Raw genomic sequence first — 12,152 nt, 5'->3', positions numbered from 1 at the left:
TAGGTGATTGTCATGGGAACGGTGCTGCATATTTTTGCCGCAAGGCCTTATTGAAAAGTGCGTATTTGCATTTTTTAATACAAGTCATAGAAGAGACTAAGTCACCATGTGACTTTTCCATGGCGTTGCAATGCACTGACCATGACGTCATGGTTCTCAAAACTAATGCAGTGTGTACCATCTTGACCCACACTTCACGCCTACCTCTCTAAACCCATCCGGCATGTTCAGCATGGTCGACCGGCTGGTTTTACCACAGATCTCATATGGGTTCCACTGGGACGGACCCGTCGCCTTGTCGGTGCCCGAAGGCCGGGCGTCAGGCAAGGTGTCGAGAAAAGCACTCTTCCAACGATGTTCTCCCCGAATGACCGCACCGTAATCGCTGCATGCACGCCGTCAAAAACGGCGCTGGAGAGATTTTCTCGCGGGCCTCCCACACTACAGCCGGCCCTGTGCGACGTGACGTCACGATCCGGTGCCGCATATATAGCGAGCCGGCCGCTGGGAACTGCATACAGCAGCGTTTGGTGGCCAGACCAGGCAGCAGACGAGAGTGGACTAGTGCAACACTTTCAGGCAGCAATATGTGGAAACTACTGGTCATCGCTGTTGCTTGTGTGCAGCTGTGCTGTGCAGAGTATCCGAGATACCTTCGCTTCCCGGTTGGCAGAGGTGAGGTTCGGGTTGGAGAGATGCTGTTTCTTCATTTTGCTTGTTGCTCAACTGATGAGCATAAAACAACATTGGACTGACTTTTTCAGCAAGGAAAGTGCCGTATTACCAAGATGGATGTGTTGGATATTTTGACTACGAGGACAGTGAGTGATAAATTCTGACCATCGATATGACCCGTGATCCGCTCCAACCAATGATCTTATCTGACGCGGGGTCGACATGCATATTACAGATGACGACGCCAAATGTCATGACAGCAATATTGACAAGGAGTTCAACATAGGGGACGTATGGAGCTCCCCATTCTCTGGCTGTAAACAGAGTCACTGCGTCAAGGAGGAGGGCGTTCTCTACATTGCCAGATTCCAGTGAGTTTGACGGTTTGGATCTCGACAGGAAAAGTCATGCAGAGTCACAGGTCATCCTATGGGACAAAAGGAACACGCTGTGATATTGTTTTAGTGAGAATACTATTACAACTTGCGTTGCTTATCTTTCATGAATTGGCCGTTGGACGTTGAGGAAAACTGTCTTCGCTCTAAGCAGCCCTGCATACTATGCCGTTTGTCAACATACTCGTCCCGTAAAGCCAGCGTTTTTGGTTGTTGGCTTGCCTTCATCAACACTTCGCTTTTGCAGGTGTCCGTCGGTGCAAAAGCAGGTGGACTTCAAGAAGCTGCAGGCCAACAACCTGTTCTGCCGCGAGGCTCGGCGAGACAGGAGGAAGGAGTTTCCCGACTGCTGTGCCCGCCTTGTCTGTAAACGCTACGTGGACGGCAAACTTGTGCCGCTGCCGGCGCACAAATATCCCCTGCTCTGATGAGGCCTCAGATGAGACTGGGATTGCAGCTGTGGTTGTCAAAGAAGCTATACAGAAGCAAATAAGCTTCAGTTATATGCTTGATTAAAATGTGATATCACGTGTTAATTTATCAAAAAGATGTACGGCTGCGCGTATTAAGAGCGCTGTATCTAGCGTCCGAGCTGCCCGATGCTTTAAACATCCTGATCTCGTATCTCGACAATCTACCGATTTTCACTTCTCATTTAACGGTGATGTAGTGTCAGCAAATTACCATCGATGCATAATAATTGTTTATGTAAGAAGGCACTGCACGCTGTTGTCTCATCGAATCGCGCATCATGAAAAAAATACATATAGATTTGGTTTCATTTCGTGGGGAGTGGTACGTGTCCGAAAAGCGAGTTTTATCTTGAAGAATGTTTCTTTTCGAAGTCAGTCAAGCTTTAGAGAATTCGGAAGTCTGGTTTTACACGCTTTAGAATTGCCATGACTATCAAGCCAGCTGCTTGCCCTCAGCGGTCGAATAGTGACATGCCTGCGGCTGGATCTTTCTGAAAACGACGTGCTTGTGTATGAAAATAACTATGATCTGATGAACAAGGACGGGTCGGAAGCACCGAGGTACTGGACTTTCAGTCTTTAACGCGAGCTGCGTTCACAATTATTCCCCAACTCAGCCTTTTATCCGGAAAAAATGGCATAACTGACCAGGACAATCTTTTCCAAAACAAGGTGCAAGGGTACGTTCACGACGCATGTACATCTGCAATAAAGGAAGGAATACCTATATCAAGCGTTTCATTGGTCACCTGTTGTAAAGCCGCGCAAAATTAAGTCACAAGTTCAGGTGCGAGACGAATAAAATTTGTTGCTCACATTTGAAGGTGTGCTTACCTGAGGCGCTCATACCAATATACTGAAATGCGCAAGGAAAGTGGAATCAAATCGTTAAGATGCACTACAGTCCGCTCGCCTTATAAACACTGTCATGCTATTTAAAACGAAATATCCGAACCAACGTTTCCAAAGTAATGAAGACAGAGCTTAGGAGACAATACCACCAATTTGTCTCAATCTTGTGATAAGTACTATTTTCCTCTTGTTAGGGTTACAATTGACCCGGCTATGCCAGGTCAAAGACTAAATTTTCCAGAAACTCGCACTTTTTCAGTTTCATATCATGCATAAGATATCTCACCTTTTGGTGACACGAAACCTAACCTTGCCAGCTTCTTCTGCATTCTGAGTGCAATGGCGCATATGTTGTATGTGCTTTAAGCTTGTATTTGTAATATAAGACTCCGTAACTCAGAATGTAACGATATCAGCCCGCCGAGCGCATTCCGCGGCATCGTCAATTGCAGCTCGCCTCCCGCGTCGGTCATAGATCGCTGTGCAGTGTTCCTCGACAGCTGCCGCTGGTCGGAAACCAGAAAGGCTAGGAACATTTTTTTTTTGTCGAAACACATGCAAGAGATGACTCATAGAATACTGAAGATTTTGGCGTGGTTGGACAGCATGCCGGAGAGGCATTCTAAAAAACCTTAGGGGTTAGCGTCGAACTCCCACTCCTCCCTATCAGGGCGGGGGTTAAGCGCCTGCTATGGCGAGAAAGCGTGGGCTATCGCGCTGGCTCTGCAAGGTAGTTTTTGGTGGTGGTGTTAATGGTATCGTCATCACATTTCTGGGTCCCCGACCATTTCTGAAGCAATTTGTGCAATCCATGTCAGTTGTTCAACGTGGAACCATCTCACACAAGCTTCATGTCATTGTTCTGGAATCACCCAAGAATGTGTCGAAATGACAAACTGGCACCGATGTCAAAGTCGATACAACTGTGCTCTCCAAGGCTTTCCAAACGTCCGTGCACACTTTTGGGATTTAGCACGTTTTAGAGAGACACGTTTTGCACAGTACACTCATCCCCAACGTGGTATTCTTGTTGGTCATCAACTTTGCTGAAGTTCCGATTATTTGCTTTCAACTAAGACCTGGCCTTGAATAATTGTCCTTACACTTCAACCATCATGAGTCAAATATCCCTAATTGTGTGGGGCTTATTTTGTTCAACTTCTCCATCTTTGATTAGCCTAAATTGATTGTCCCCTATATTGTTCGCCAGCTAGAACGAACAATTTGAGTCCACCCACCGGGATTACGCACGGATCTCCGGAATTCTGGAATGCCGCCAATTGCGTCAAACATAATGATTCCCAGCTATGAGAGTCCCCATAACATAGTTACCATTTAGAAATAGCAACCATCAAAGGCGGTAGAATGCGCTTTATTTAGGCACCTAAGGTGCAATGGTTAACAAAATGAACCGGCATTCCAGAGATCGAGGTTAGAGTCCCGGTGGGTGAAGTCAAATTTTCTGCACTATCTGGCGAACAACACCGGCAGGCTACGAACCGACCAGGCAATTACGGCGGCTCACAGCTACTGTAGCTGAGTAAAAACAGTCTCGTGCAAACATGAACATTCCCAGTTGAAATAATATTTTTTTTTCGGCGAAGGTGCAGATCAAATTGCATATCGTAAGTGCGCTGCGCTGTAGGATGTCGGAGGAAGCCAAGACTACAGGGCTCAGGTGCTTGACGACGCGACATGTTTCCTCTGGGGTAACTCCCATCGACGCGCCTGCGATTAAACGCAGACCAAAACCTCGAGGAAGCTTGTCGCTGGTCTTTGCGAGTAGATGTACATAGCGGGTAAACATGTGTGCGGCGTCGCACGAGTATCCAGGAGGGTCGACGTCCCCTCCTAAGGTGATGCCTTTGTTGAAAATTTAGGTTCGCTGAGCTGCATTTAGACTGGGATCGAAAGGCAAGCATCTGGCGATTACAAAGCCGGTCTAGAAAGCCATCTGCATCGATTGCCTACGTACTGTGTAGTGGCGGTGACTTTGGAAATCGCAGGGGTGCTACGAAGCAAAGTTTCGGCCATAGACGCCCCTAATTCCGCGCTCCGCAGCTGCCCCTGGGAGCAAACTGAGGACCGGCAGACCACTGAACTCATGGCCGAAAGGTCTGGGTGCAGGGCCCAGGCCCTTCGCAGAGTCACCGCCACGATACAGCGTGCGGGCCGTCACCCCCCCCCCTCCCCCTAGAAAAAAGGATCTATATGGAGGCCAAGCCCTCATCCATCGGACTGCCAGGGAGCTCTGTCCGACGTCGGTCTGAAAGACTGCTTCCGTGAATACGCTGATTATAAGAGCAAGACAAAAGCCACAAGTAGACTGGTCGGAGTGGCCGTGCAAGCGAGCAGAGCGCCAGCTGGTGATTAAGCCGTTTTAGCTAATGCTAACGATATAATCTCAATCGTCGCAGGGAATGTCTAGCAGCTGGGCAGCCAATAGCAATGAGTGGATGATTATATCGTCAAGACTTCAGTCAGCAAGACGCCTGTCGCGGCGTCTTGAGACCAGCAAGGTGACAACAGATGTGTGTCGTCGACATGTGGATGCAAACAAGGCTTAAGCAGATACGGGTAGCTGCGACTAAGAACTCACAAGAACATGCTTTATCTTCACATTGGAATATCCCTCTCTCTCTCTCCTTAGAGTTAAAAAAACAAACAGAAATGCATTTATGTTTAGCGTTTGCGCATGAGAATACATATAGTATGACTTAAAAATTGTCTGGCCCTGAGTCCAGCAGTCTTATGCTCTTTTAATCGCTGAAATAGATGAACTTGCAATGTTTTACATATTTCATGACTGACACAACAGCACTGGAAGAGCGCACACAATTTGGGTGGATATTGGTTGCGGTCGCATCAAATGGGCTATCTGTCCATCCATTTGAATTTGTATTTGACATCAGCTGACACTCCACATACATCGGTGGCTATGAAGTGTCATTAGCCTGAAAGATAAAACAGTCGGGCAAAAAAATCAACGAAAAGTGATAATGGTGAAAGTGGGTGATAAGAAGGATGAGGGTGAAAGAAGGGTAATAATATGAAAAGTGAAACACATAAACGCACGCACGCATAAGCAATATGAGACAAGCCTATCACATAAAAAGGACCTGGCAGCACGGTTAAAAGGGTAGTATTATTGCCGTAGTAAAGTGCAGTATTATTGACTCAATGTTTAGAAGATAGCGTACTGTTTTACAGACCGATCTCTAAAGAGGAGATATTGGCCAGTTCCCGATCGATTGCTGGCGCACGTGGCTCACGGGTCGCACGGATAGCAAGATCGGATTTTGTTAAGATCGCCTAGCGATCGTGGACTTTGTGATTGAGGCTTGGAACTAGTTTTCATGGCATCATGAAATCTGGTTTTCTTTTCGAATCCGGATTTCATTGGTCATGGAAATGCCTTTTACCCCCTGAACAGTACTTCACATATTTATTTTGAATTGTTTCTTGGTTTTGCTTCAAAAATCCGATTTCAGAGATCATGGAATCACCTACTTTTAGTCGCGCGAACAATATTTTACAATACGAGCCGACTTCAATATTTTTTGGAGATACATGGATTTTTCAGCGGTTAGAAGCATGCTATCTGCCAGTTTTTGACAAACTTTAGGTATACAGAGATACCCAATGGAAATGCAGATGCTTTTCTCATCACTAGATCGATCTTTGCCAACTTTGATTATGGTCAGAGTTCGAAGCGTTTGTGTCGTACGGGACACTCTCCAAGGGCGATTTCTGATTGTCTAGAAAGTCAAAGACATGCAGTGAAAAGAAGCACACGCGCATGTGGAACGCTTTTCAGTAGCTATCCAGGCTCACTCAATCTATTAACTTGAGCAAGGGTGTAGTTTTCTATTCAGTGGGGGATGGAGAGCTTCCAGTCTCGCCCCCACTTGGGCGCCAGCTCCGCCCATGCATCCCCCCCCCTCCTGCTGTTTGGCTCTGTTTTGACTCCCCGAGATCACAAACGTAACACTTCCACAACCCATAATAATTGCACTGTTGAAGCCTCCGTCGATAGCGCCTTGCTTCACCTGCACACTCAGGCACAAGCTCGGCAACGTCTTCGCTTTCTTCAAGCTCCGCGATGATGTCGCGAATGAACCTGATGATGGCGATCAACTTGATAGTTCGCCGCCGCAATGCTGCAGCGTCCACCTTCGCCTGGTTCAGCCACCTGAGCCGTATGTGCAGCCTAGTTATCACCGGCTTGCGAGCAGTCCGCCGGCCTAACCTGGGCTGCTTCTCCAGAAGCGGTTTTATCAGGCGGCGAACTGTGCGTTACTGGTGGTCTGTAGCATGACCTATGCAAATGTTGGACATGTTCTCAAAGTCCCCGACGATGCTCACGCAGTTTTGTGAGGCCACCAGAAACCCACCCTGACTGACTTTTCTGAGCCAGTTAGATTGCACCAAGCTGGGTGGAGGTGGAGTTGTCCGAGTTGATGCTCCCAGCCCGTGGTTCAAGTCACGATACCGGCATGTGACCAAGCCGGCAACAAAGGCGAAAACTGTGTGGTCCAGCTGCGATACACCATTCCAATATCCAGCCGCCCCAATATCGTTGAAATTTCCAGTAGACGTATAGTTGATTTCCAATTTTGGTTCTTGGCTACCACTTCCCTTTCATGAAGACGAGGCCCTGAACCCTGGTTCCGGCCGGCCGGTTTTTCCAGAACACCAGCCTCTGGTTTCTGGACACGATTAGTTGTTTTCAAAACACCAGCCTCTGGTTTCTGGACACGATTAGTTGTTTTCATAACACCAGCCCCTGGTTTCTGGATCCAATTGGTTTCTTTGCAAATCAACGAGGCATACTTACATGAAGGCACCAGCAACCGGCAATTTTCTTAACGAAGCGCACAATCTTACAACCACGACCTGACGGCAGGCACGTGACATAATGACCTGATAAGATATGAGTTAGGATGGAGCTGAAACCCCCTCCCCAACTTTGGAAAGAACGTGGGCAAAATCTGGGGATGAGCCTGCTTGTTGGCATCATTTAGGGGCAGTTTTGATAATTCATCACCGCTCAGCCTTCCCCCTCCCAGTCATTTTGCGAAACCACACCCTGTGGTCATAAGCTTCGTGCTCGAAATGGTTTGAACATGCAGAGACCTTGACCTAAAAACCTTGACCTTAGACGCCATGTACACACTTTGAAAATCCACGTAACGCGTCTATGCTTCCAGCGCAATCATGCTTTTTGTCTATAATTTAAAACTAGCTATTGCGTCACATTTGCTCAGATTTTTACATGTAGCAGTAGCACGGGACATTACCATGGGCACAGTTGTCCATACCAGGTCCAAAAACATAATCTGAGATAATCAGTGAAGTTCACTAAAAGCATTACTCCTTCAATGTCGGCAAAAAAGCGTGACTTGTCAAAAATGCTATCATTATTTATATTTTCAAACAAATGGCGTGATGTTCTTTGTATATTAACTCCAGCCATTGTATCATTGCGACAGTACCGTTGGGAATGGATGGAGTAGTGACGTCATCCCTCTGTAGGAGAAGTCTTCCACGGCGAGGATTCGCTGTGCATTATGTGACACGGACATGAGCACGATAGGAGGGGGAGGGCATGACCATCGTGGATATTTTCCCCAGAAATTGGCTTTTTCGCTACCCCAGTGGTGAAACATAAATATATGTGATAGCACTATTTATCAAATTCGCCTATTCAATTATGTCACCACTTAAGCGTGAGGCTTGGCGTAGAACAGGCTCCGGGTGAAAATATCACACGTGCGTCATAATTGACGTCACTTCCAAGATAACCGATGCACGCCAGTTCCTGAAGTAGCCCGGATTCGTCGTATCGCCATGGAAACACCACTCGTAGCCCGGCTCCGGGGAACCAACTCAAATTCGGTGGTGTCATGCTCTGTACGCTGAGGTCAGTATTTTTGACGATGCTGTTCTACAAGATAATGAGGACACGTTGGAACGTATTCGTGCATAGTATGGCAGAAAGACGCCGGCCTCGTAACTCAGACGCACTTAGCACGAGCTCAGGGCGGGCTCGTTGGTCGGTGGGCGGGCGTAGAAAAGTCAGCTGGCACGAGAAGGCAATGCTGTAGAAAAGTAAGGATGACAAAATCCTTATACGTTTCTGCCTGTCGAACAAAGTCAAATGTGATATTATTTATTTTCAGCCGTGTCGACGCCCTTCTCCCGGCTTTTTGTGCAAGTTGAAAATTACGTCATTCTTACGTTAATCTGATGGGGATAGTGGTATTTTGTCGAACATATAGTGTGGCAAGAAACCGTGCGTGGTCGCAGAGTTTGTGAGGAAATCATTTCAAATTTAGACAGCACAGCTTCTAAAAAGTTTCTCTTCTTGTCCCTAAAACCCGTATGAAAAAGGGATCAGTAGACTCAATGCTATTTACGCTGTAAATCAGGGCGCCTGTAGAATTATGAAGTGACTCAAAGGGTTAAATGGAGGGTTATGGTCAGGATTCACAAGAAATCGTGCTCTACCAAACGTGCTGGCAGTGGTGCCAATCGACGTTGAGCACCTCGCAGCATGTCCAGTTTAAGATGACGTCATCGGTGCTTCGGGAATTGATCTGCCGTAGTCACGCCGTTTAGAGTCATCAGTCGATATGGTCGTTACACGGTGGTGCCGTGCATCTCCGGTGTTCTAGAGGTCCAGTTTCACTAGCAAACTCGGGAATCCCCCGCTAACACAATTCCCTGTACATGTTTGTACAGGGAACCTTTCATCCTTTGGAACGCTTCTAAAGAACATGATGTCTTCACTGCTATGCCTTCAAGCCAGTAATGAGAATGAGCCCACCTGGTGGTGCATCTGCTGTCATGTTCATCTGCTCAGTGTGGCTTGTAGTCGTGCATTATTCACATCCTCGTCGTATTTGGAGGACATAAGCGCATTCCGGTCGGCGACGTAGCCCAATTACGGTGTCAGCTCGCGACGTAGTGGTCCTGTGGGTGAGATTTGACCGGTTCGTTGTAGCTGATGGCGTGAGGAGCGCTGTTTTTTTGTGCTGTCATGTTCAGTGGCAACACGGGTTCGTCGCGGTCAGTCTCTTGTCGTAGGTGGGGTAGCAAGGTGAGGTAACACTGTTATTCCGAACCCTCACCATGCAGTGGAATTTAAACTTTGAATTGCTGTTTTTAGGTCCTTCCTATGCACCCTGTACACGACAGTTAATTGTGGTACTTTATCATGCATCATTAAGTTGGTTCTCAACACAGACGGCAGGGATCTTCAGGCGCCTACTGGCATCGCCATCTATTGAGCAGAAGAATAACCAGAGCACCAAGCGCAGCTGATTGTTGAGGCCCATGCATCGGTTTTATACCCCATGGATGGAACACCAGGAGGTTAACTTTAAGGAAAATCGGTTAGAAGTGTGAAACGAGGGGCTCATGCCCACAAATATCACAGCGTCGAATTGAAGTTCCTCCAACAAAAGCGATGTATCGAATACCTGCTATATACTTAGCATGAATTTCATTTTATCTAAGAAGGTAAACTTTGTGCACAAAGCGACTTTGACCTAGGTAATTCAATAGGAGGAACGTGCTAAAAAGACATATGAGCTGCGAGCTACGGGTTAAGCTAATGTTTTTTTCGAACACATTGTGCCTTCGTTTGTGGTTTTATATAAATATTGTTAAAGAACAGATGGTCTCCGTAAGTCGGCGCCGTATAGCAGCCCTGGCGTGTACACGTCACCTCTAGCCTTTCCCTTTCTTCAGACTAAAACGCCGAAAACTAAACAGTCATCACATCTGTGTGCACTAATGATATAAAAGATCACAAACACATGGGCCAAGGGTGAAAATCATGCGATTACAAGACAATGCCGATAACGTCAATTACGCTAAACGACGACAGCTGTCCGTGCCTCATAAATAATGATAACACATCAATCGAAAACTAAATCCTGCCTGGACCCAAGAACGGGTAAGTTCCGCCAGTGTCGCATTCTCGGTCATTCTACAGCAGATGTGTGCACTGCGCACGGGGTCACTGTGTGGCCTACAGTCTGCAGCTCTATGACACCCAGTGGCCGCGGTCTGTGTGGCCTGCAGTCTGCAGCTCTGTGACACCCAGTGACCGCGGTCTGTGTGGCCTGCAGTCTGCAGCTCTGTGACACCCAGTGACCGCGATCTGTGTGGCCTGCAGTCTGCAGCTCTGTGACACCCAGTGACCGCGGTCTGTGTGGCCTGCAGTCTGCAGCTCTGTGACACCCAGTGACCGCGGTCTGTGTGGCCTGCAGTCTGCAGCTCTGTGACACCCAGTGACTGCGGTCTGTGTGACCTGCAGTCTGCAGCTCTGTGACACCCAGTGACGCGGTGAATGGCGACTCGGTAACACATTCTACCAACCAACCGATGTGATCGCTGTGGCTGATGGCGTCAAAATTCCTGTCGGGCAACAGGTACGACCACACCTCGTTACATTCCTGGCCTCGGTATCAAACAGTTCTAGCCAAGGTTTTGTGACGGATCTCCTCCTCACGGTCACCGAGCATGGTCAGGAGGATGGCTTCCGGGTAATCCTTACAGCATGGCCCGAGGCCTTCCTTGAGGTGTGATTGGAAGTTTAGGTGGTGGCCGGCTGCTGTTGGTCTCCGGTACAGCGATGTCTTGGACTTGCTGTTAGTTGTCTCGACTTCTGTATCTAGGAACAGTAGTCTCTTCTAGTTCTCACGATCGTACTGACCTCATTCTGCAGTCCGGGTCTATAATTGGTTATATAGAAGATTACTTGGGTCTGACAAGAAAATCCGAAATGAAAGCTATGTCGAACTGTCAGCATGACAACAAATTCAGCGGTGTCGAAATTTGCCAGTGATTATTTGCCCTTTAAAAAGACCCTGGTCAGCGGGTCAACTAAAATGATTTGATGCTGTAGGCCGACAACCATGTTGCGTTGCGGCTGATGGCACTGTGAGAGTGGTATGAGATTTATACGGTTGCACCCTCCGCACGCAATCATAATTATTTTTTAAAGGGTTATATCATTATAATTTGCCAATGTGGTGGACAAAACAGGGGGGGGGGGGGGTCCACCCGCGTGCGAGCCAAGAATGAGTGGGGTGACGAGAGCCCCAACGGATGCGTATCCTTGGAGTGAGTGTGGTGAGGTGCCGAACGCATAAAGTCCGTGTGGATCAGCTAAGGCCGAGGGTTTGCCCCGTTTAAATAACATCATCAGCTAAAGTATGGAGGTGGTGTACCGAGTTTAGGGGCGCACAGCCACGTATGGAGAGACAGCCGTTCATGGTGCCTGGCCGGACCCACCGTTCCGGCAATACAGTTCCACTGCACAATAGTAGTTTCACAATACAGTTCACCCGCCTCATCCTAGCTGTGCGGCCCACATGATTGTGGGTTGATGCCGGGTGCACCGGAGTCACAACGTGCCGAGTCGTGCGCTAGCATCATCTGACTCGCGCGCTGACCAATGGGCTCCTCAACACGAAGTCGCTCTTGTGAGGAGGCGTGACGGCAGCAGTCGGCAACGCACCGACAACCAGCAGCAATGTGGCAGCAGAGCAACGCACACATCCCACCACAGAAATGCCCCCCCCCACAATATTTTCTGCCACACTCCCGGTAGGACATCCCTCACCAACGTTTCGGTGACGTTGTGGCATGTTCTCTTGAGGCTACACCTCTTAGGTGCATGGGCTATCTTCTCTTAAAGTAGGTCAGTTCCTGATGTAGCGTTTTCTCGAGCAATTTGTATCGG

At 48.0% G+C, this 12,152-nt stretch overlaps 1 protein-coding gene across 1 annotated transcript; it reads left to right on the top strand.

Annotated features, from left to right (window-relative positions):
- Positions 1-538: 538 nt before the first annotated feature.
- On the top strand, positions 539-1,808 carry LOC119107073 (uncharacterized). The gene is made up of 3 exons (XM_037230430.1): positions 539-675; positions 911-1,046; positions 1,318-1,808. Exons 1-3 carry the CDS (start codon positions 588-590, stop codon positions 1,496-1,498), a joined length of 405 nt encoding a protein of 134 aa, XP_037086325.1. The 5' UTR covers positions 539-587; the 3' UTR covers positions 1,499-1,808.
- Positions 1,809-12,152: the final 10,344 nt, after the last annotated feature.

Source organism: Pollicipes pollicipes, unplaced genomic scaffold, assembly GCF_011947565.3.
Source record: "Pollicipes pollicipes isolate AB1234 unplaced genomic scaffold, Ppol_2.1 Scaffold_6686;HRSCAF=7923_pilon_pilon_pilon, whole genome shotgun sequence".
In the NCBI taxonomy this organism is placed as follows: domain Eukaryota; kingdom Metazoa; phylum Arthropoda; class Thecostraca; order Pollicipedomorpha; family Pollicipedidae; genus Pollicipes; species Pollicipes pollicipes.
Note: the sequence above shows the minus strand (reverse complement) of the source record. Positions and strands in the feature narration are given on the sequence as shown.

What these genes read in the sequence shown, in the direction of transcription:
- LOC119107073 (XM_037230430.1), top strand. Translation starts at nt 588, where the DNA reads ATGTGGAAACTACTGGTCATCGCTGTTGCTTGTGTGCAGCTGTGCTGT. An exon ending in TCGCTTCCCGGTTGGCAGAG is followed by an intron (nt 676 to 910) that starts GTGAGGTTCGGG and finishes TGCATATTACAG; the next exon opens with ATGACGACGCCAAATGTCAT. An exon ending in CTCTACATTGCCAGATTCCA is followed by an intron (nt 1,047 to 1,317) that starts GTGAGTTTGACG and finishes TCGCTTTTGCAG; the next exon opens with GTGTCCGTCGGTGCAAAAGC.